Consider the following 26,297-nt stretch of genomic DNA (forward strand, 5'->3'; position numbering starts at 1 on the left):
AATCTATGGAGATATGCTTCTGTCTATCTGTATATGTGTGGAAAATTACTATGTTTATCAATTTCTTGGCCAATAAGAATCATTCAGCCTGTAAGCAATGACATAGCTTAGACCTTGGAAATGGTATAAGTGCTGTGATCTTTGTAACTGTAAGCGGGGCGGCCTACGAACTCCTGTGTGAGTCTTGAAGCTGACTTCTGCTGATGAAACTGCAAACTATATTCAGTAAAACTTTTCTTCAATTTTTTATAATTCTGACTCTGGGTCTTCTTTCAAACATCTGGTCCTTGGGTCCTAAACTGTTAACCCCTAACATTACCGAATATTTACACCAAGTGAAACAATGCAACAACAAAAACAAAAAACAAAAAAAAAACCTTCAAAATTAGATTCCATATTAAAATACATCATTAAAACCCACCAAAATATTACTGTCAAAATATTATCAAAAGTAGTTAAAACATGTCAAAAGGTTTAAAAAAAAAAAAAAAAATCCACCAGTGATCAGTTAAAGGTAACCGCAGCTAGAAAGAAAAAAACTCTCTACAGAGGATTAATATGGGAAATCCTCGTGTTGACACTTATTTGAAGACATTTGTACAAAGCAATACTAAATATTTTTAAATACAAGCAATGCATAAAGTGCTGCATGCATAAACTTAATTATCTCTGTGTTCTTAGGGTGTAGGGATGGTTCCACATAAGAAAAAACAATCCAAAATAATTATGTTTTGCTGAGTGTTTTTGTGCTGGTTTAGGCTTGCCTGATTTACAGTGCTTTTTATATTCTTTATATTCTGCACAGAAAAATGTGATATTTTCTCCCTTAAATTGATTTGGTATTTTTATATTTATATGGGCATTTTGTCTAACCTTATTAGATAAATGCATTATCTTTTATGACAAACTCTTACATTTAATCAATAAATTAAGTTGGAATAACAAGACGCAGTCGGATGAAATCAGTATCAACAAAATCTATATTTGGCACAGAAGCTGAAGAGGCATATAGATGTATTTACACTGACTGTTCAATACTGTTAAATCATGCAAAATATTCATTCAGGAATGAAACAGCAACGGTTCTGCTGTGGAATGATTTTGGACTATTTTAATTTGTGAAATAGAGAAAAAACGCCTTGTTTGTTGACATTGTATAAACTCAACATCACACTTGCAATTGTGCTGATGTTTCTTAACTATATGATGATGTCAGCTTCACATTAATAGATTATACATATTTTACACCTGCGGCTGCAGTGTTTCCCGAAAGCTTCGTTAGCAAACTATGTTCTCAAGTTCAATTGTTATCAGCAGTTCAACGAGTCGGTGTTTCCCGAAACTATCTTTCCAACGAACATTCGCAAACAGCATCGCAGAGTTGTGTGTTTGAGCAAAAATGCTAATTAGTCCTCAGATGCATGTCTGTAATTTACTGCAAAACATCTAGCATTAATTCGATCTTAAACGGAGTCATTAAAATAAGTTATTACTCCACCAGGTGTTTGAACGACAGTATGGTTTCGGGAAACAGTCGTGACTCGCTAGTTGATTTCTTCAACGATGCATCGCTAGTTCAGCAGCGAGTTACAGTGTTGTTCTGGAAACACACCCCTGTGCAGTTCTGGTGGCTCTGAAGATGATTTAAAAGTAACCTGTGTTGTTGCTATATGTTCTGGGCCACGTTTACTGTTTAATTAAGCTCTGCACGGGCCCTCAGGAGAGATTATTACGGGCCCTCAGGTGCTCCTCTTCCCCTATGGACTGACCAGAAACCTTAATGCTGGTGTTTCTTGATGACAATAAAGACAGTCACACCCACTAAAACCAGCAGAAGCATGGTCAGTACAACACACAAGATCCAAAACGTTGCAGCTGGAAGGAGGAAGGTGGGAAGAGAACGCATTTTTTATGTTTTTTCTTTATTAAACTCACTGTTTAAAGGAACACTCCACCGGTTTTTTGAAATAGGACTTATTCACCGTCTTTCCTACATTTAGATAGGTAGGCAAACGCATTTTTGTCTCAGTTCATGCATTGTTTTAGTTTGGCACTGCCGCCTCTAGCTTAGCATAATGAATGGAATCCTTTGTTGCCAGCTAGCATGTTGTGAGTAAAAGTGATTAAAAAAAAAACACACACCTAATTACTTCTTGTGGCCTGCGTATTCACAACGAGTACAAATAGCAATGCAGATTAAGACTAGGCGATTTCCTAGGCAGATAGTGACATGGGACTATATTGGGGGGGAAGCACAGGCGAAGCACTGCTACTAGGGCGCAGAGATATCACACAACACCTGAAATCCCCCAACTTCCGTTAACATACCAGCGTGAATAGTAGCCGCTATTTTCCTACAGTAGACATAGTGAATGGCGATGAACATGGCTGATTTTGTGAGAGATGAAGAGGGTGACTTCTCAGACAGTCAAGATCCAGAACCATACCTCTATGAACCAGAGTTTTCAGAAGAGGAGCTGCGTGCTTTGGAATTAGAACGACAGGAGGAGGAGGTTGCGATCGCTCGCCGGTATGTTGACGGAAGTTATGGGATTTCATGTGTTGCGTGATATCTCTGCGCCCAAGTAGCAGTGCTTGTCCTGTGCTTCCCCCCAATATAGGAAATCACCTAGTGTTAATCTGCATCGCTATTTGTACTCGTTGTGAATACACAGGCCACAAGAAGTAATTCATTTTTTTTTTTTTTTTTTCACTTTTACTCACAACATGCTAGCTGGCAACAAAAGATTCCATTCATTATGCTAAGCTAAGCTAGCGGTAGCGCTTCCAAACTAAAACAATGCATGCACTGAGACAAAAAAGTGTTTGCCCACCTATCTAAATGTAGGAAAGATGGTGAATAAGCCCTATTTAAAAAAAACGGTGGAGTGTTCCTTTAAAGATTTTGTAAAGCTCTCAATGTCTCCTGTTTTACTTACTATGTCCAGTGTCTTTAGGTTTGTGATCATCTTTCTTCTTTGTTTCTGTACCAGATTCTGTAGAGCATATCAAAGGTTACTCAAACAGTTTAGCATTTGCTGTTCAAATCGTGATGAATAAACCTCAGCTGTAAAATGAAGCTCGAATATTTCTCCTCATCCACTGATCTTCTCTCACCTGTGACTGTGACTGTGATCAAGGTTTTATTATTAGAGTCCAGAACTCTGTATGTTCCAGTGTCATTGGCTGTAAACTCATTAATGGTCAGATTTCCATCACGATCAGTCAGTCGATCACTGTTGACCCCGTGACCTCTCGTCCACACCTCTGTCCAGCCTTCACTAGAGTTTCTCTCCACTTTATCAGCATTGGACAACAGAACATCCAACTTCAGCTGCTCTCCTTTCTTCACAGAGATCTCATCTGAGGAGGAACAGAAAGACACTTTATCCTCAATCAATGTTATAATGGTGTCAGTCAGGGCCATAAACACATATAGGATTAAGGGGAACAAATGCAATCTATGGTATTATATTCCAATATTCCAACGCAAGACATTTGAAAACCCCATATTGGAGACGATTGATCTGCATAAGCGGTACGTGTCACATTCATTGTCTCTGATTACAGGAATTCATGGAATACCAGCACAATCACTGAATGAAAGCTGATGGTTTGATCAGTTTTGACTTTACCATGAATTTGAAGATGGTATTCCCTGATTTGTCGCTCCAGCTTTGACTGATCATTAGTGTAATAGACTTTTAAAATGTATTTTCCAGCGTCACTGAAGATCAGATCCTTGATGATGATGTCACATGATCCTTTTTTAAACACTCGGCTATTTTCAGTCTTACATTCTTCACTCTCACAGACAAGGATGTGTTTTGACTGACTGTTGAAAATAACATGGAAAATGTCTCTGGCCTCAATATTACAGGGCAGGGTGGCGTTTTCTCCTTTTTGTCCCGTCACATGTATAAGGATATTTCCTACAGTGGTGGTTTCTGCAAATACAGAACATATAAATTAATTCAATACAAACTGAACAATGCACATGTTTTTGTATATTCTCAGTAATAAAGGTCATCATGAAATATTTTAGTACAGTTATTTAGTCACTTGTTCACGTATCCAAGTGGATTCAACAGTTATGAACTGATGATGGTGGAGTTTCTGCAATATTTAGCATCAGAAATGCCAGGAAAGATTAAGGTTGTTGATTAAAGCCATGATTTAAAATAAACAATTAAACGATCATCTCACTTTCTTCAGAGTTAGCTTGTTCAGCTATTAATGGGGACACATTATGCAAAATTCTTTATAAGGTGTTTGAACACTGAGGTGTGTCTGCAGTGTGTGAGAACAAACAGCCTAGTTGTAAAAATCCACTCACTCGTTTTTTTATAATCCCCATTAATAAAAAGCAGTCTCTTCAAACATACTGATTTCCCCTTTATTGCAATACAGTACGGAACACAAATGCAATAGCATGTTGTAGCAAGGTTAGTTGATAAGGGAAGAAGGGATAAGGGAATAAGATAAGGGAATCTGCAAACATTTAAACACTTTAATAATAAAATAAACAAACACAAAACGAACGTAAAGCGACAGCCTCCCACGAACGACTGCCGCACACATAAACACAACGTAAAGTCCAAGCCTTATCCCCTCTCATCCTTCACTGTCGTCGCTCCAGAACACCTGAACTCCTCCGTGACAAACTCGGAGTGTAGGTGACACTCATTAACAAAGCATTCAGCGCTAATTTTATATCTTTAAAAAAAAGTACCTGGATGATCTACTTCTTCCGGGGAGATTCTGAAGGCTGTATTTGATGGACACTTTATTATCCTATGAGGTCACGGGAGAGGATTTGGGAATGGAGCTGAAGGGGTGTAACTGACACTGGTCACATGATAATGACAACATGGCGGATGCAGTGGGATACGTCCAGATTATATTCATACTACACACACTCATATAATATAGAGCATACTTTTAGCAGTCGTCAAGTAATTACTTATTCAAAATAAGCACGGACTCGCGATGCAGAACATGTATATTTGTGTAATATACGGTGGGCTTACCAAACCATGTGTAGCCTATATTGTTCAGTTCAATTCAATTCAATTCAATTCACGTTTATTTGTTTAGCGCTTTTCACAATACACATTGTTTAAAAGCAGCTTTACAGAAATGCATGAGTCCACATTACAATTTAGAGTGATCTGTTATCAGAGGAGACTGTCTAAGTTATGTATTTCAGAAATGTACATATACAAATCACAGTTAGATAAAAATGTATTAATTTAAACAATGTAGTAATGGCAAGGCAATGTAGTATTTATGTGACACTGGACCACAGAACCATGTAACATGGGTAAATTTTCTGAAATTGAGATTTTGAGAAATTAAAAAGCTGAATAAATAAGCTTTTCAATGATGTGATGTGGCCCAAATGTGCCAAACTTGAAGAACCACATAACACAGTTTTGAAAGAAAATCCCACTTCTGACACCAGGAAACCGGTTATATGACATCCTGAAGGGGAGGAGTTGGATTATTAAGATTATTTAGATCCAAAGAAAGTGTTTTTTTTAAGGGGTAATGTAATTAGTAAAGAGACCTTTTCAGTGTATAGATTGTAAGGTTATCAATACATTGTTAACTATGAAATATATAGATAATAACAAATGAAGAGTTGTGATTGGTGAGTTTGAATAATTAAGGAGGAGATTCAAGCTATAAAAGAACAGATGAAATGTTTGGGAAAGGAGGAAAAAGGGGGTGTTTAGTTGGATCAGTAGCCAACTGTGAAATTCATTTTCCTTGAGTTTGTATTGTTTTCTTTTTTTTTCTTTGTTTTGTTGAGTTTGTTTGTTTGTTGTTTTGAGACATACTTTGAACAAATTACTTTTGTTCATTTGTTTCTTGCATTTTGCTTTGGACTTTGTTGCAGTTTTTTGAATCTGTGACACCTCTGAATAAATAAGAATTTTCCTTGGACATTTCTGAATTTGTTTAGTTTTTTCTACTGCTGGTTTAGCCAACACACTGGCCATCTTACAACAATTGATGTATGATTTGTTAGGATAGGACGAAATTTGGTCGAGATACAACTATTGAAAATCTGTAATCTGAGAGTGCAAAAAAATCTGAACATTGAGAAAATCTCCTTTAAAGTTATTAATTTATGTTCACGATTGTGCAGCATTCACTCACTAAAATACATGTTTTATATATTTATGGTAGGAAATGTACAAAATATCTTCATGGAACATGATCTTTACTTAATATCCTAATGATTTTAGACATAAAAGAAAACTCGATAATTGTTCTTCACAAATCTAATATTCCTGTGCGACTCGTGACTGGTTTTGTGATCCAGGGTCTTGTGTTGCTTGTAATGGTAGTTTGCATTTGTGGGAAGCTCTGATGCTTTAATGAGAGTGAAATAAAACAGAAACAAAAGTCTGAATCTGAATGCTGTGTCATCGGTTTCTCCTTGTCCCCCTCCGCTCCTCAGCTCAACACACACACTTTTGTAGGATTTTTCAAAACTATATTAAATCTGAGAAAACTGAGAAATCACTGCTGCCGAAACTTGAGGCCATTTCACTTCTTGCTAGTTCAGCATTTGAAGCAACTATTTAAAAAGATGAGTGAATCATTGTGCCATTATTACCCTGGTGAAAAAACATGTTAAGTATACTTGCAGCCAGACTAATTCAGTATACTTCGTGTGTTAATGATTAGTTAACTTGAAGTGTAATATTTTGAAACAACTAATTATATTTTAGTTGTAATTCAATTGTAGTAAAGCATAACTTTAAGTGTATTTAGTGTACTTGTGTATTAATTTGTGTAAAATGTTTAATAAAGTGCAAATAAATAAACAGAATTTTCACTTCAAGTATATTTTTCTAAAATATATTTTTTTAAATATACTAAAGTAGGCCTACCATTATTTTAAAGTGTGTTAAAAGTTGCATTGTGAAAATAGGTAAAAGCATAATGCTAATATACTTTTAATATATTTAAAGATGGTGAGAAAACATTGTATTTGCAATGTACTATTGAAAAGGGAATATAGGCTATTTTAAATACTTTTTTTCACTAGGGCAGGTTTACTTGTGTTGGAAAATCTTGTTTCAGATTTGTTCAGTGAGCATTCAAATGTATTCAGATGTGATGGAAATGTACGGGATGCTGTTGTTTTAGTTGATAAATGTAAGCATTATAAACCTTATGCAATTCAGAATACATATGGACCAAATAAGAATACAGTATAATGTTGCAAGTGGGCGTAGTTCAGCGAGGTCCACAACAGGGAACCACTTACGTCACCGACAAATACCAAGAAGCCTATATAAATCATAAATTACTTATTAGTTTTCTATCATATATTGTATGGCCTGTCTATAATCATTAAAGGAACACTCCACCATTTTTTCCATATTAAACTATGTTATTCCCTTAAACTAAGACGAGTTGATACATACCTCTCTTGTCTCAGTGCGTGCACTTCATCGCTCCGGCGCGCAGCGACACTTTGATAGCAATTAGCTTGCAAAGTTTGGTCCCTAATAAATGAACTAGGCTAAGCTAATTGCTATCAAAGTGTCGCTGCGAGGAGAACAGAGATTTGGTCCCAAATGAATGAACTGGGCTAAGCTAATTGCTATCAAAGTGTCGCCGCGCGCCAGAGCGATTGAGTGCACGCACTGAGACAAGAGAGGTATGTATCAACTCGTTTTAGTTAAGGGAATAACATAGTTTAATATGAAAAAACGGTGAAGTGTTCTTTTAAGATTTATCGCCCCATCAGTAATAGTGGAACTTTCCTATGGTACTGCACATGTGCAAGCAGTTTGACAATGGCACTTCCTTTCAGTTTAGGTTTTCAATCCAATCATGTGTTGACATGTGCTCTCGATCATATTAGAAAAGGAATAAACCATCCCTTTCAATCCAGTCAAAATTTCAGTTCGGTGTGTGCCGGTAAGTGTTATTTTATTTTACATTGAGAAAATACAAGAGTTCCAGGTTACAGACATTTTTACGCATTCATATTATAGTGTAATCACAAATATGGTTAATTAACTGCAAATAGTTTGTTTGTGAATTTATTTATTTATTTATTTTTGTGAATTCAATTGTATTTAATTTTACATTGAGAAAATAAAAGTTCCAGGTTACAGATTTTTTTTTTTTTTTTTTTAAACAGAATAGAAAAAAAGTATATATAGAAAAGGAGTGTTTTGAGTTCAAAGTTAGAGTGATGGGGCCCCATTACTGAATTCGCTCAGGGGCCAAAATCACTGGGCAGAGACAATTTATATAAGAGACATGCCACTTCCTCAATCCTCAATGCAACTATATAAGGAAAACCCGTAACGGCAAAGATGGCGGTTGTATGCACATGTCCCGCCCCTCCCGCTGGAAAGCCAATCATCTGCTTTTAACAGTCAGCAGCTGACCACTAAGGAGCGAATGTACAGTGACGTGACATAACTGCCATATTCAACCTGTGCTTTCGCGCTGTGGATGGCGCTGAGCCAAAGACGGACGCGCTCAGTGCTTGTCATAGGCTCTATCACAACTGTTCAGTGTTTTTAAACACATAATGTTTATTTTAGGTTTCAGACATTTAAATACATATAATTGTTTAAGTGCTTGGCACAACACCGGCATTCTGGATAGAGACGTAAATGAAGTTGGTGTCGTGAACCCTTGCGCATGCGTAGTAAAAGTATAACCTGTGGGGAAAAAGGCGTTTTAAAACTTATTTTAGGGCAAAGTCATCAAACTTTTTCAGCGATTTTTATCATATTTTACTGCTGTTTCTATACATGCAGTTTTTATGTCCCGGTGACCAGTGAAAGTGCAGTTCTGACTCTCTGCCCATTCATTTAGATAGGAGCCTGGTCTTGTTAGTCCGAAATAGCTGCCCGGAGGCGTTGCCAAGATGCCGGCCGAGTGGCACGACTTGCCTAAAAGGACTTTGGCTAAGTCCACCCCTGGTCATAACACCTGTTGTGTTGTTTGCAGTAATTGTGGAGAGACCGTCTGGGAAAGAGGAAGTAGAGAGAGAGGGACATGACTAGACTTGTCTAGCTGAAGCTGATCTGTGTTTATGGACTGAGGCTAGGTCTACATTAATCCAGATACATACGAACATGTGTTACCATTTATACAAATATTTACAAAATAAATGATACTGACCGCTATAATTTATAAAGCAAAACAGCACAGGCAGCAGACTCCACCATCTGAACCTGAGAAAACAGAAGAGCTGGTTTCCCGTGAACAGAAACACAGCTATAGCTATAGGTCTACTAAATAACACAAAAACACAGGCTGTATTCATATTTTTAAACATGAAAACTTACATGATAAAAGTTCTGTATGAGTCTTTTCCTCAGGCGTCAAAATAGACGATAAAGAGCAAGTGGAGACGAAAATAATACAAAACTGAAACCTAATTCATAGATCATTCATAGAGCGGTTCACCTGACCGATCTGAAAACCCCAACCCTCAAAAATATCACTTCTTTATTCAGCTTCTATACTCTAGAGTTTATATATATCCAGAGTTTAAAGACCCCGATGCTTTTCAGCGCTGCTCTCGTTGCCTTTTGTTTTTCGGTCTGTATTTTCACAGCGATCTTGCATCTGATTACATTACAATCCTCATGATAACTTTCGTTAACTTTAAATTAAGTAAACCCTCTTCAAACGCGAATTACTCCTGGACAGCGATGATATAGAGATATACAGAGCGATCGCAAACACAGAAGTTCAAAGTCAATATTCTAAAGATGGCGGCGGCCTCGTTTCTCTGACGCATAAGGTCTATATCATGTCAATGTTATTAGACTACAATGCAAGGGCGGATCTATAAAATGATTTATGAGAACTATGAGGGGTGGCAACACTGAAGTAGGGTTCCTGAAGTGAGCGCGTTTCTGTATTTGGTGGTGCTGTGAGTATTTGGAGCACATGTGTGTGTTGTGAAACTGATGAATATGTGTTCTTTGCATGTGTTTTTTTCTATTTGCATGTGTTTTCTTCAGTTGCAGCGCGTTGAGCTCTCTCGGCCACCATACGGTTTGGTTAAGCACTACTTTAAATGGTGGTGGGAGTTTCCGGTTAGAGAAAATGAGAGCATGTATTATTATTTCGGCATGTATGAAGTATTACAGGCATTTGCCCATAGCGATGTGTGGTCTACAATGAACACAGAAAACAAAATACAAGATAAATTTGCTAATGTTAACAGTATTACAGATAGCATAAAGACAATAGTCACTATACAAAACAGAAGTAACAGTAAATAGACAGTTTCTTACATCAAAGTTACGACACACATAAACATAAAAACAAAAACCTCATTTCATATACATAAAACATGCAACTGTTTAAAAACATTTACACACCATTAATTTACTTAATAAAATTGCTTAATATTGCTTAATTGCTTCGATTGCTTAGTAAAAATTTTAATTTACTACAAGACACCAAATTGTTAAACTTCATCTCAGTCTGGAGAAGATTCCGAGGCTGTGGCATATGTAAAAGAGGTTTTACCCAGCTCGGTTCTTGCAAAAGGCACACACAGATTGTGGATTGATTTAGATCGTAATGAGTAATTACCAGGCAATTTCTGTTTAATAAGACCGCAAAGATAAGAGGGCAGATAACCCATATGAGGTAGCATTACTTTGGTAAAGTGTATTCAAGTTGCATTCAAGTATTTAGAATCTAAATATATAGCATAAATAGGTGTGCAAATTTAGCTTACATATCTACATTATACTGCAGAACATACACAATAAAACAGAATCAAACTTCAACATTTGACATGACAGCATACAGCATGCAATTTACACGAAAATATAATTATTATTCAAATTATTATTTGAACTAATATAATTCAGCGATGACAGTAACTGAATACACTGAATATTAAAATTTGATCAGCATAGAATGTGAAACAGATTACTTACTTCTTAATCAATCACTCAAGTCATTCTCTCCGCCTGTGTGTATAGACTACCCTCTGATACTGGTTCAGAAATGCTTGACTCGTCTATGTTTATGCAAGCATTAATAAAGTTATATAGGCCTACATAAAGATACCTCCAGGGGGCGTTGTTGGGTTTTCAAACAGGTGGTAAATTAGAAAGCGAGCCGCTGTAAGTGTTGAGTACCACATTGTTCAGAGCGACTGAAAGTTTATTTTGAACAAGATCCTGGATCAGTTCAGTCTGATCACAACAGTTAGCAGCAGATTTCAGCTCATGCTCCTGCTTTATCAATCTGTGCTACAGCTTCACAGAGACTGTATATTTTCTAAGTAAATGCAACAGAAGTAAACCATTTAAACACCCTCTATTTTACCATATTAGAATATTAAATGTGATGAATATATATATATATATATATATATATATATATATATATATATATATATATATATATATATATATATATATATATCAAAGCAGCTTTACAGTGATGAACAGGAAAGTTTTCAGGTTTTTTATTTTTACTGTAAATACTTTCCTAACTCTTTAGAAACAATAGTTGATATTCAATAAAAACTATAATTCCAAGTTCAAGAAAGAGGATTGCTCACCCTTCAGTCTATAGTCCAAATATTTAATATAGGCCACTTGCAGAAACAAAAGAGCCTATTACTTGTTCTTCTGTGTTACCTGTGGAGCCAGATTCTGTACAAGACATGAACATATTAGTCATACAGTTTAGCTTCGGTTTGAAAGAGAAAAATCCACGCTCATGATGTATTAAATAATAATATCTCTCCTCATCTGATCTTCTCTCACCTGTGACTGAGACTGTGATCAAGGTTTCTCCTTCATAATCCAGAACTCTGTATGTTCCAGTGTCAGTGTCTGTAAACTCATTAATGATCAGAGTCTCGTCACTGACGGTCAGTCGATCACTGTTGACCCCGTGACCTCTCGTCCACACCTCTGTCCAGCCTTCACTAGAGTTTCTCTCCACTTTATCAGCATTGGTCAACAGAACATCCAACTTCAGATCCTCTCCTTTCTGCACAGAGATCTCATCTGAGGAGGAACAGAAAGACACTTTATCCTCGATCAATGTTATAATGGTGTCAGGCAAGGCCATAAACACATATTTAGGATTAAGGGGAACAAATGTAATAATTTCCACAAATCTGAATCTAAATCTTTGGTTTAATAAATCATTCCGATCTTAATCCTCAGACTTAAAATGAGCCGTCAAATTTAAAGGTCCAATAAACAGAAAGTTGTTGTAGTCGAGCACTTTTGTGAGTCAGCTCAAACTTTAGCATCCATCTTTTCACATGCAATAGAAAGTCACTCAGTGTGCATCTCACAACAGTTCCTATACGAGCGATTTATAGATTATCATGACAGAAAATGCTAATTGAAGATAGTTAACTCCATATCAGCAGGGCCGGAGTGGGGCCACTTTTCAGCCCGGGAGTTTCAGGCCCAAGACCGGCCCTCTTTTTCCATGGTGGAATTCCAAATTAGCACTTTTTCCAAATTGGATAAATGAAGCAACAGTTCAGCTCTTACTATTGTGTAGTTTTTATTAATACCATGGTTCAACAAATAATGTAAAGGTTAAATATTAATTCACTTAAGAATATTCAAAAATATTCCACTATTCCACAAGGATATGTTAATAAATGAACAAAAGCAGAAAGAAAGAAAGAAAGAAAGAAAGAAAGAAAGAAAGAAAGAAAGAAAGCATTTGAAATGTATCCCACTCTTCCACAAAGAGGCATTTTGAACTAATGTTTACAGTTTTATTTGTATTCAAAAATATTCAATATTTTTTAATAAAAAAAACGTGATGCCTACTCTCAGATAAATGAGGCCTATGATTAATCAGATGCAAATAGAAATATAAAACCAGTCCTAATTGAAAGAAAACAAGTTGACAAAAAGATTGAATCCAATATTGGGTGATAATATAGTATAATGAGAGATTTATAAGCTATTTTTGTAGGCTGGTCACAAGTGTGACTATGTGCCATTTTGTACAAAATAAAAGTTTTTTCAAAACAAATTTTCGGGGGACTGGCTTTTCTGCTGCCCAGAAGCTACAACAAAATAAGTAAGAGGTCATTTTACTGTATACACAGATCAAGCTTGAGTTTTGTTATCAATATTAAATTGCATAATATTTGCAAAGTCTATGAATCGCCATGTATTGGGTGATACAAAAAGGCTAATATTTTAATTACATTTTATATTTTGCTTGTAAATAGGTTGACAACGCTACAACAGTATTAGCCGAATAATTACGTTGCAGCGTTGCTAATGCTAATCAGTACTAGACCTATCTCTCTTTACCTGTTGCCACTTGTGTTTGTCCTCTTGAAAATAAATCTGTAAGCTTGGCACATTTGGCAACATCCTTCTCCAATGTCTTGATTTTTTTCAACCTGGCTTTTTCAGCCCCTCCTGGCCTCTTCCTCCCAGCCATCCTCCCTGACGCGTACCGTTACGGTAGGGCCGGCCCAGCTATCGGTAGGCGCCGGCGGTGCCGCGGTAGCCTACCTGAGAAAACGTTTTGGAAAAGACGGGCTATGGACCCAACCAACTCTATGGGAGGGGAGAACTCCCTCTCATGGTACAACCCATGCAGAGGCTGCGCGCTGTGGTGTCAGAATGCGGAACGTGTGTAGCCTAATGTAACTAACGTGACAAATGTGGAGAAAAAAAGAAAGAAAAAAAATCCTTCTGTCATTTTAGTGTGTGTTTGCGTGAGGTAATCGGAGCTGCTAACAGTACAGATCTACTTGTCAGTGCGACACTTCTGTCATGCCACACTTAACTTTATTCCTATGGGTGACGTCACATAAAGCGCCCGCAAAGCATCCCGGGAAGGCGGCACTGCATTTGGAAAAATGCTGTGCGTCAAAATCCTGGCCGATGCCCATCTTTATGCAAATTAATCCGTTGAACGCGACGCGACTATCCAATAGAAGTAGAGCACATGGAGTATGGGTGAATCATGAGCTGCTGGCTCAAAACCATGGCCAGGGCGGTAAACTTGAAGAGGTGTTGCGACTCCATGCTTCAGTTGTGTCGCAAAAGTGGATCCATACCGTAACATATACAACCTCTTGAAGCTCCGCCCTCTGTGCCGGGAGCAGCAGCTCATTCGCATTTAAAGGGCCAGAGACAAAGTGATGCGTTTTTGCTCACCCTCAAAAATTGACAACTTTAACATGCTATATAAAAAATATCTGTGGGGTATTTTGAGCTAAAACTTCACACACACACTCTGGGGACATCAGAGATTTATTTTACATCTTGTGAAAAATGGCATTATACCACCCCTAATAAAAACCTTCATCATTATTAAAGTAATGGACACATTCAGCTTTAAAAAAATTACTCATTTATGCATCAAGAGCAGGTTTCCACAAACAGAAACACAGTAGCCTATACTATAATAACACACAGGGTGAATTTATATTTAAAAGCATGAAAACTTCAGAGGTGGAAAGTCCAGGGGTCAGAAAGCAAAAGTCCTGCCATATGTTTATTCTACCCATGTTTATTGAACTTAGCCAGCTGATTTCACTAATTAGTTCTTATTAGCTAGTATCTCCTGGCTGAAAAACTGTGCTTATTAGCAAATCCAGGTGATTGGAACAAAATACTGAAGAGGAATTTTACTTTCTGAACCTGGACTTTACACCTCTGGAAGACTTACATGGTAAAACTTCTACATGAGTCTTATGATCAGTTGAAACCACTGCACGCTAAGCAAGGTTAACTAATGGTTTAAGTAAAAACTAAATTGAGTGTCCCACACAGGTGAACAGAGACACAGGTGGTGCTCACTGCAGTCAGATATGTCAAACTGGAGGATCTTGGCCTAGTTTAGCTCCACCAGTGGATCTAACTTTATTAGGATTAGGGATAGAGATTACGTTAGGGTTTGGTTAGACCTTCTAACTAGTTGTGTCCCATATTACGCACTATACAATATTCATTATAATAATAATATGTTTATTTTATATAGCCACTGCAAGACCATGGAGTGCTTTGAATTTGATAAGGAGTATCTTGTGTGAATACGAAAGCGAATGGGTAGCCAATGAAGTCTGCGTAAAATGGGAGTAATGTGGGAAGATTTCTTTGTATTTGTGTATGTTTATTATGTACTCAACCATCTAGTATGAGGTTTAAAAGTTTATTTTGTCATCCAGTAGTGGAGTTAATTAAGTGCCTCATGCACAAAGTGAAGTGCACTTTTTCTTGTCGAATTTTCAATGTGAACACACTATTTACACTATACAAAATGGCTTAGTATGCAAACTGGGATGCATCATAGGAGTTTGGTGCATCCTTCTAATGAGGAGTCTTATTGGACATTTGTTTTCTTTACTTGTTATTATTTTAAAGCAGATTGAGCTGTCAGAAGATTAATATATTACTAAATGATGTTCAGTGACTAACGTGTGGAAAGCAGGGCGGGGCCGAGAGCCGTGGGAACGGAGCGAGGCCGGTGGCGTAAGTGTTCATGAGTGTCTCGAGTCCTACGGAGGGGCTCCGGAAGGATAAAAGGAAGAGTGACAACAGTGTAGGATGAGAGAGGACCAGGCCTGGGACATTTATGTTGTGTTTTATTGTGTTTATATGAGGCAGTCATTTCGTTTTGTATAGTGTTTATTACGATATTAATATTTTAAGGATCGTTCACCGGTTCCCGCCTCCCTCTTCCCTGAACTTTGAATATTGCTATATAATATTGCTACATTGGTGCTGAAAGCAGGAAGGAGGAATTTGAAGCATCATGTGATTTAACAAAGCAATGAATATTATGTAAATCGATGTAAATGTCTTGGTTTTACTGCTGTTTATTTGATCAGACAATATATTTATAATAGAAGACCTGTTTAAATTTTTATTAAATCAAGCTTTATGTGCCACAGAAGAGATTAACATTTATATTTTCTCTTGAAAACAGCTTATACATACATATTAATGCTCCTCAATTGAATACGGGTCACCTCAATCATTTAAGACTGATCATGTTTCTCTGGTGCTAAGGACACCATTTACCACAATATCTCAGTTTCTCTGAAATGAAAGTAGATCAGACCAACAGGAAAAGCATCTGAGACCCAGTTGTGTATTTTTAATTTGTGGCAAACTTACAGCAATGCAATGCGCTGGGTTATATTGAGTTAGATTGTAAAATTAAGCTCACAAATGTGTCATTTAGCTGATCAGAGCTTCTTGTTTTGCTGCTCTCCATCCTTTCTGTTGTCCACAATGGTAAATGATTCCTCCTGCGACGACTGTAGTCAGAAAAAACACAAACACAGCCAGTCCAACACCACCGAACATCAACACACGCTCCGTCACCGTCACCTCGTCTACAGAGACACAAGAGTTACTCACATTCATACAACCAGACAGTTTTAACTCATAGACAGATTTAGTGGTGGGTTTCCATTAATTAAACAATCAAGATAACAACCAATGTGTTACCTGGGATTTCAACTTCTGCTTTTGGCTCTTCTGTTAAAAAAAGTCCTGTAATACAGTATATGATCAGTTTAACACACACATAAAAAAACATTGTTTAGTTGTTAGTTTTAAATGGGAGAGTGGATTAAAAATGAGCTTTTACTGTTTTTAAGTTGTGCTTTATGCAATATAAACAATGCATAATGACAGTTTGTGTGTCCAAACTTTTAATTGATAGTGTATGTTTGTGATCCGTAAATATAATCTGATATGCAAAAAAAAAAAGACAAGTGTATAAAATCTATTTAGCAAACATCTGCATTTTTCCCACCCATGCATTTCTCTCAAACAGCCAATACACTGATACGTTTGTGAAGATATAATGAGAAAAACTGAAATCTGGTACCTTCAATCTCCAGTCTGATGGGTTTGTCGAAGTGCATCTCTGGAGCGTCAGACTTTGTTCCACAGAAATAAAGTCCTGAATCTGATTCTGTTACTCCAGAAATAGTTAAAGAGACTCTGGTGACCCAACTGTCTGCTGTAATATTCACATGATTGCTGTTTGGATTGTAGTTGATCAGAAGTTTTCTCCAGGTTTCGTCCTTCTCAGCAGAAATCAGCAGAACGAGCTCTTCAGATCTGAGATGATACCAGGCGACTTCATATCTGTTTCTCATAATGCAGTTCAGAGTGATGTCTTCTCCCATCCGAACTCTCACATCAGAAGATCCTCCTGCCGACAAATCTGGAGAGACATTGATAAACACACAGATCCTTTTAGACTATGTTAATAGCTATTGTATTTGAGATTGATATGTTAAATTTCTTGAATGCTTGAAATAGAATATATTTACCATTGTATGTGATGTGCATAATCCAACAAAAAAAGACACAGAAGAAAATGACTGTCTCCATTGTGTCTGTCGCTCGTAAAGGTGTTGAACAAACTAAGGATTAAGATCAATGCAGAGACACTTAAACCACAAAGTGTTTCCACTTCCTTTAAAGAGCAAACTAAAGCTGTGAATAATAATCTCTATATCAGATCAAGTGTTACATCCTCACATCAAACCTAGACTGAAAAATCTTTGATTTCTCTATGGAATTTTTATTACTGAATGTGGTTTATTAGCTTGCATAGACACTTAGCTTACAAAATCATACATTTTCCAGGTGTCATTCAGTGAAGCTTTATGAACAGCTTACATACTTTTTATTACTTAAAGCTACACTAAAGAAAAAATTTTCCCTTAAAATAATGTTTCCAAAATCGTTTCAGTGATTCATTAACTCGTAACAGAGTGAAAGGCACTTCTGCATTCGCTTTGCAGCCCTATATCTGCTATAACCGCACTTTTCAAGTTTGCCAAACTGGGTCACGTTTCTGTAGTTCGAATGAGACATAAGAAACTACAAACTTGACTTGTTTTACGGCAAGCGTTACAATAGTCATTATTTAGTTTTTCTTCATTTCTGATGTCGCAATACATCATACTTTCATAAATTTATGCAACATACTCTACCTTGTCTGTGGACATCGTTCATTCCAAAGCCGGAGCTGGATAAACAGCGAGTGTGCGTGTAACAGTGAAATTAGTATGCAAATTATTTACGACAGTGGTAAGCATAGCGCAAAATACCTGTCCCAGACAGATGAATGCAATAACTTCTTGCAGTGCGTAGATCCAACAAAACTCAAAAATCTGAAAAAAAAAGATCTGCACGCGATTTAATTAAAGTGCCACAAATAAAGTGCAAAACAGTGCAAGGTGCGTAAAACGTTTTCGGGTTCAACCCTTCATCAGTGCCATGTGTTTCCAAGCACACCTGTGGTCATTTACAAACTTATTACCGTAATCAATGTAATATAGCCTACCGGAATCTAAATTTATCCCATCGAAAAACATGTGCATAAATAGTCTACTGTACATACAGTGCTATGCATAAGTTTAGACACCCATGCTAAAGTTGACTAAAAAGAGGAATAAAAAATCATCTTTTGGAAATTGAACTTAATGCCTTAATTAAAAAAATTAGGAAAAATCCAACCTTTAAGGACACCGATTTTCTTTGTGAATGAATAATGTATCATAAATAAATAAATGTTCTTCCTTAAAATACAGTGTGCATAAGTTTGGACACCCCTGTGTTAAATTCCCATAGAGGCAGGCAGATTTTTATTTTTAAGTATTTTTATTTTCCTGATAAAGTTCCCTTGGCCTTTGGAATTAAAATAGCCCCACATCATCACTTAGCCTTCATCATACCTAGAGATTGGCATGGGGTACTTTCCATAAGATCATCTCTCAATGCAAATCAAACTAGCTATTAGGCTAACTGAAATAAAACCATGCCAATCTCTAGGTACACTGTAAAAACATTCTAACCCTCCCAAATCAAAAATTTCAAGTGACCGATAACATCTAAATTTTTCAATTGGCCCAAGTAAAATTCTGTAAATTATAAAATTAAATGTACGAATTTAACATAGGGGTGTCCAAACTTATGCACCCTGTATTTTAACGAAGAACATTTATTTATTTACGATACATTATTCATTCACAAAGAAAATTGGTGTCCTTAAAGGTTGGATTTTTCCAAATTTTTTAAATTAAGGCATTACGTTCAATATCCAAAAGATGATTTTTTATTCCTCTTTTTAGTCAACTTTAGCATGGGTGTCTAAACTTATGCATAGCACTGTAAATATACATAGGCCAATGAAGACAAAAATTTCATCTTCTAATATAATTTCATTATTTAATATTATGTATCTGTATTATTATTCTTTATTAGTATTCATAATCAGTTGTATTTTCTTATGAAGTTTAAAATGCACGAGTTAGACTATAGATTGCATGGACACGTGTTTAAAGATCATATGTTTGACACAAGGAGGGGAGCTGGGAGAGTTATATTCTGTGTGCAATGCAACGTTCACTGAGATGTTCCAATGATGATGATACCTCAGATGTGAACAGTGGGTATGTTCTTTACAATGAAAGGAATGTTTAAACTGATGCAAATGTACCACTGATGTATACACAGACACAGAGGGATAGTGGATTGTACCACGTGTAAGCATTACGTATACATTCCATTTTTAAACATAAGCAATATGTTTTTCTACCTTACTTGGAAGTTGGAAGTCTCTCTGTGATGTAAGCTCAATCTTACTTTACTACGATAGAGAAACGCATAGACCTGGCATGATACGCAACCTTACTGGCCAGTGGCACCAATTTAGCATCAGCCAAGAAATAATCAGTTCTAGAGTATACATTATGAACATTGGAATGGTCACCTGCAATGAGTAAATTAGTTTGCAAGATGTCAGGGATCTGAGCGAAAACATGTTTAAAAAATGAGGGTGAGTCTGTGTTAGGACCATAAATATTAACCTGTGTTATGGGTAATGAATATAAATCTCCAATAACAATTATATCTCCTTATCTGCGATAGTTATCTTATGGATGAATGGTGTGCCCTTTCTGAAGTGTATGGCCACTCCTCTTGATCTGCTCACGTAGCATGATAAGTTTGACCAATCCATCTACATCTTAGTTTGATGTATTCATTTTTATTTAGGTGAAGAAAAATGATGTCACTAGATAACATCATTACATGTGCCAAAACTTTGCCCCTTTTAATGGGATGATTTAAACCTTTAACATTCCAAGTGACCACAGTAAGTTGTCTCCCCTTATCCCGCTGCGTTAAGTTATCCTGCGTGGTGTAGGCTCATACAGTATGTGAAGAAGCCCAATCAATGTAACATGTATATGGTCATATTCAGAATATAGTTGTCCCAGAGCAACCCTCCCTTTGACATGAGTATCAACGAACCTTCAGCACATCCAGCTTGCAAGGAAAACTCTTTTTATGTAGAAATATTGTTACAAAGGTCAATTTAATAATGATTTTGCGGGAGCTGCACGGGAGTGCGACGTACCGACCCATAACTCATTCTCAGCATAGCTATATACATGACAGAATAATACACTGTACTTTAGGGCTGTGCAGAAACTTGTGAACGATGCTCTTGCTGTCACTGTTTATGACGTCATTTTATCTTCTGGGAAACGTAAGGTGTATGGTCAGTGTCGGTCACAGTGCCTTTTAATAGATTGTTTTTGGTCCGGCAATTATTTATTTACAAATTAAGCACTGGGACATGGTGCCCCCTAAAATCTCTCTGGAACTCCTTGAAGGCCAGAAGTACTGCCATCATCTCTGGGTAGTTGATATGCCAGCTCTTTATTGGCTCCATCGAGGATCCGAAGGCCGGCCTGCCGTCCCATAGAGTGCCCCGACCCGTCTTGGAGGCGTCCGTCACGACTACTTTCTGAAGAGGTTGTCCTCAACCTTGAATGACGTCGCTAGTCTCTGAAGTTTCATGAATGTGAGGATGTGAGGGCTGAGGTCCAAGACTGAAGTCTGGGTCACACTCCTGAAGCAGAGGGGGTCTGCAAGCGAACTAATAACCCCATTTGATTATTTTTGTTTGATATTACTATGACATAAACTACAGCACTTGACTTAGACTTGAACTTGGCTATAACATAAACGTGAACCAACCGACTTGGACATAGACCTGACAAAACTCACCAACAGTGCTTACACTAACAGAGCTAGACAAATGACCCTAAAGCTTCAAAGAGTGTATCATGTGTGCAGCTTAATTTCTCATGAAGCTCTGTGCCGGAGCGCATGTTGTTTTCTCAGAAACACATGATCAATGAAAAACGAAGGCTCGCTTTCTTTCCAGTCATGTGAATGCTTCACTTTGCTTGTTGCAATGTTTGAATCCAGACCACTTGTCTACAGGTTTATGGAAGTTTAAGTTTCAGGTTAAACAAAGTTATATATAAGGAAATACAATATGAATGTGAAGAAATGTATTTATTTATAGACAAATTTACTTATTTACAGCACCATTTACTTGCAAAAGGACCAGGGAATCACATGACAAACAATAAAACATATGTGACAATATAAAATAAAAGACATGAAAACTTTTAACCAAACGTGACATAGATGGGAGATGGTATCAGCCTGAACTACACTGATAAAAATGATTCTGTGGTGAGCTAAATGCTACAGAAAAAAAAGGAAAATAATTTAAGTTAATCCTATATTATTACTCAATTCAAGCTTGTAGAAATGTAAGTGTAAATATCAACGATATAAAATTAGGCTAAGTAAAACCTACTCAACTTTTCTAATACTGATGTTCCCATCATGCACTGGTGCAAGAATTGTTAATAAGGTTTTTTAGCTGTATTAACACTGTTTTAAAATTGCTTTTGTTATTTTTTTCAGTGTACAGCATCAAAACCTAAATTCTGACTATATTTTGACAAAACAGAAAGAAATCTTCTTAATTAAAATCAAAAATAATCTGAAATGATTACTGACAGTAATGTATATGATGTCTATAGACATGATATGTCTATCTAGAGCAGTGGTTCTCAAACCTGTCCTGGAGGCACACCAACACTGCACGTTTTCGTTGTCTCCCTAATCAAACACACCTGATTCAACTCATCAGCTCATTATCACATGGGTTAATGAGCTGATGAGTTGAATCAGGTGTGTTTGATTAGGGAGACAACGAAAACGTGCAGTGTTGGGGTGCCTCCAGGACAGGTTTGAGAACCACTGATCTAGAGAATCATTAATATGCACATATACATTTTTTTCAAGGTAAAATGTAAATGCTATCTTTTTGTAGACCATCCATCTTGATTAAATAAATCAGAATCAGAAACATTTATTGCCAAGTAAAGAACAAACAAGGAATTTGTTATGGCCCATTAGTGCAACGATTTGTACATAAGTCATAAACAATACGAACAATACCTACGATAAATTACTAAAGAAATGGGTAACACTTTAAAATAAGGATCCTTCGTTAATGAATAACTACACAGGAACAAATGAGTAACACAATATTAACAATCTAGTAACTACAATTAACTAACAAGTAACTCTGATTAACGAATTAGTAAGTAATAGCACACAGATTTAAGTGGTAGTTCACTATTAACTAATCAATAACTACTATTTTTTAATACTTCCCAGAGAACTACTGAATTTTTTTTACAGATTTAAGTGGTAGTTCACTAATAACTAATCAATAACTACTATTTTTCAATACTTCCCAGAGAAATAATGAAAAAAATTCACAATTCATGCAAAACTAATTAATAACTAATGCAGGACAAATTACTAGCACTAGATTAACATTACTGCTAGATACTGTACACTAATTATTAATATGTAATAGCGTAGCAGACTTATGATTTGGGAAAGCTGTCAATAATTAGCCTATGCACTGCTGTCTTTTAGAGAACTATTCATAAACTAAATAATTTTTAAGAATTGTTTTTATAAATGCACTTGTCTGGAACACTTACCCTGTGGCTGATTTTCCGGCATTCCTCTGGACTGGCTTTGAATAACTAGACTCATCATGGTGAGTACTGGAACATACTGAGTCATCAGCCATCCAAATACCAGTTATTTTATTATTTAACCTACCTCTCAAAAATTGTTTTTATGTATGTCTCTTTGTTCATATGTAGATATGTATATATATATATATATATATATATATGTGTGTGTGTATATATATCCTGTGAATGATTAGATGATTCTACCCTTTCGGGTTGGCTCTTCATTAGTAACTACAGCATGGAATCATGATAACTAGTAATGACTCAAGTGTTAATGCATACTTTTATAGGACTTACAAATTATTTGGATCCGTATTCTAAAGTGAAGATCATGTTAACTAACTAGTAATGACTCAAGTGTTACTACATACTTCTATAGGAACTACTAATTATTTGGATCCGTATTCTAAAGTGAAGATCATGTTAACTAACTAGTAATGACTCAAGTGTTACTACATACCTCTATAGGAACTACTAATTATTTGGATCCGTATTCTAAAGTGAAGATCATGTTAACTAACTAGTAATGACTCAAGTGTTACTACATACCCCTATAGGAACTACTAATTATTTGGATCCGTATTCTAAAGTGAAGATCATGTTAACTAACTAGTAATGACTCAAGTGTTACTACATACCTCTATAGGAACTACTAATTATTTGGATCCGTATTCTAAAGTGAAGATCATGTTAACTAACTAGTAATGACTCAAGTGTTACTACATACCTCTATAGGAACTACTAATTATTTGGATCCGTATTCTAAAGTGAAGATCATGTTAACTAACTAGTAATGGCTCAAGTGTTAATGCATACTTCTAAAGAAATTTTCTAAAAGTATAGTATTTAAAAGTTCACAAACAATATCTCATACGCTTGAAATGACTTGTGTTTGGTTGCACAAATCATGACTAGAAAAATTTGTTTAAACATGAGGCATGAAAAAAGTAGCTTTTATAAACATATATTTTATAATTATTTATTAAGCGTCTGGTACCATTTCCATTTAATGCAACAACTTCACATATGTGATGCCTGAACTGGAAAAAACTATTTATTGTCTTCTAGCATACAATATTTAATTGCTGTAATGCCTTCTAATGTCTTTCAGAAGACGACCTAGAGGACCATATCTGTGCTTGTGTCCCAGCCAGTAAGTCCACTCAATAAAAGACAGATGTTCTTTTAGAAGCTGCTCTGTCCTGTTTCCCCTCAGTCGCCAAATTTGGCTTTTGTAGGTTAACCAAGCTCTTTCAATATGTTGCGTGTGTCCACCATGGTTTGGATCAACAAACCATCTGCTGTGGTTTACTGAGTAGTGAGTGTAACCAAGACTCGATAAAGCTCTGTAGGATCTCCACTCGTCGCTTAAAATGGTTGACCCTCTGCGAACATGTCTTCTAATGATGGGAAGCAGGTGATTTCTGGAGCGCCGTTCCACAAGCCGCAAAATTGGTCGTCTTCTTTGACCATTTATGGCCAGCATGCCAAAGACCCACTTCTTTCTCCTCCATGTCTGACCAGCTCTTCCTTGTCCATACTACAATTACAAAAACAACTTAAATAACTTCATATCTTAAACAAAAAACAAATGTATTAAGATATGCAAGTGCAATTTGCAGAAAAATTTCAAGAGTTACTCTGATCTCATCCATGTCTTTTTTTCTTCAGTGGAAAAGAAATGTAGGTTTTTGAGGAAAACATCTCAGTATTTTTCTACCTAGAATGGACAACTAACTATCCCAATGTTCAAAGAAGGTTCAAATGTCCGTCTCAATGCAGCTTCAGAGTCTCTACACAATCCCAGTCAAGAAATAAGGGCCTTATCTAGCAAAACACTTAGTCATTTTCTAAAAAATAGGAACATTTATATTTTAAGCACAATTGTTCATGTTGCGGTGGTCTGCAACACGCTGGAAATTATGAATTATGATGTAATTCTGTGTAAAAAAATACTGAAATGTTTTCCTCAAAAACCTAAATTTTCTAAAATTTTATTTTTTTCTTTTCCACTGAAGAAAGAAAGACATGGATATCTTGGATGACATCGGTGTGAATAAATTATCAGGAAATTATCATTTTGAGGTGAACTAATCCTTTAAGCTTTTTCTGTGAAACCGGGGGTAAAAACAAGTAAACGATTAGTATTTACAACTCCAAGACGACTCGCAGCAGTATCGTGTAATTAACTAGTTGAATAATCTTGCACATCCCTAGAAGCTTTAGAATTCTCTATTTGTGGCGCTACAGTTCATAGGTTTATTTCACAGATGCATCATTACCCAACTATTGTTGAATATATATATATATATATATATATATATAAAGCGCCAAAATGTTAAAATCTTATTTTTTTTTCGAAATACTTTTTTTCTTCTCAGTTTTTATTGTTTATATAAAATGAGACAAATATGGTATTATTTAAATCTCCAATCTTTTAAATAGCCGTTTAGAAAACACAATTAATAATTTTAATTCCCAGTTGCACAGGTGGGGCACATTGTTACTCAGCATTACAATGCGCCCCTATTAGAACTATTTCATACAATTCACATTTAATTTTTGTATTATTATTATTATTATTATATTTAGAAATCATGAAAAGGTGAATAAAGACTCTGAGTCAATATTTAGAAATTATTAACAGTTATTATGTTATGTAAATTATGAACTATGCTGTATAGTAATGACATTATTTTATATGAAAAAGTGGTAACACTTTACTTGAAGGGGTGTGCACTGTGTATAAGACTGACATGACACCTTATGAAAACTTGACATAAACCAATACATTATAACCTTTCAAAATGTGTCATAAACATGACAGCAGATTATTATAAAACTTAAGAAACCAATTAGCTTTAGGGGTTAACATTACATTAAACTGTCATGTGGTTGGTTTGACATTGTCATGAGGCCATTATAACTGTGTCATGAATATATAACTTATTTTTCCAGTATTCCAGTTATAAAATAATTTGACTGTATTCATGTAATCATTACACTTAAAGCCTTTTAAATGACAAATTAAATTGATATCACTTAAGTTGAGGTCAAGAAAAATATTCATGACACTATTATAAAATAATTTGACAATATTATCAACCCTTAATGATATTTTAATGACAATTTCAAAAGTAGTTTCTTAAGTTTGATGATTAATCTGCTTTGTTATGTTTATTACATTTATGACAGGTTATGTAGTTAAGTTGTCTTGACAAATACACTGACAGTGTAATACACTTATGATTTAATGTCAAGTTGTCTACAAAAACATCTCAAACAATGTAATTTGCATAAATAAATGTCATAAGAGCGAAATGACACTTAATGACAGTTGTCATAAACATGCATAAACCCTCCTTCATATTCATGT

General features: G+C 35.9%; 1 protein-coding gene and 1 long non-coding RNA gene across 2 annotated transcripts; both read right to left on the reverse strand.

The window, feature by feature from the left end:
• Positions 1-959: 959 nt before the first annotated feature.
• LOC311300173 (uncharacterized protein) lies at positions 960-13,455 on the reverse strand (the record flags this gene model as incomplete). The annotated part of the gene is made up of 9 exons (XM_084424306.1): positions 960-1,875; positions 2,940-2,996; positions 3,118-3,363; positions 3,636-3,947; positions 4,733-4,794; positions 9,197-9,221; positions 11,664-11,678; positions 11,793-12,038; positions 13,323-13,455. 9 exons carry the CDS (start codon positions 13,453-13,455, stop codon positions 1,778-1,780), a joined length of 1,194 nt encoding a protein of 397 aa, XP_084280432.1. The 3' UTR covers positions 960-1,777.
• Positions 13,456-16,163: 2,708 nt separating this feature from the next.
• On the reverse strand, positions 16,164-17,393 carry LOC311300378. The gene is made up of 3 exons (XR_014629281.1): positions 17,318-17,393; positions 16,867-17,208; positions 16,164-16,526 (listed from the first exon to the last, which is right to left on the reverse strand). It is a non-coding gene; the product is annotated as an uncharacterized lncRNA (long non-coding RNA).
• Positions 17,394-26,297: the final 8,904 nt, after the last annotated feature.

The sequence above is a fragment of the Rutilus rutilus genome (genome assembly GCF_951802725.1).
Source record: "Rutilus rutilus genome assembly, chromosome: 11".
In the NCBI taxonomy this organism is placed as follows: Eukaryota; Metazoa; Chordata; class Actinopteri; order Cypriniformes; family Leuciscidae; genus Rutilus; species Rutilus rutilus.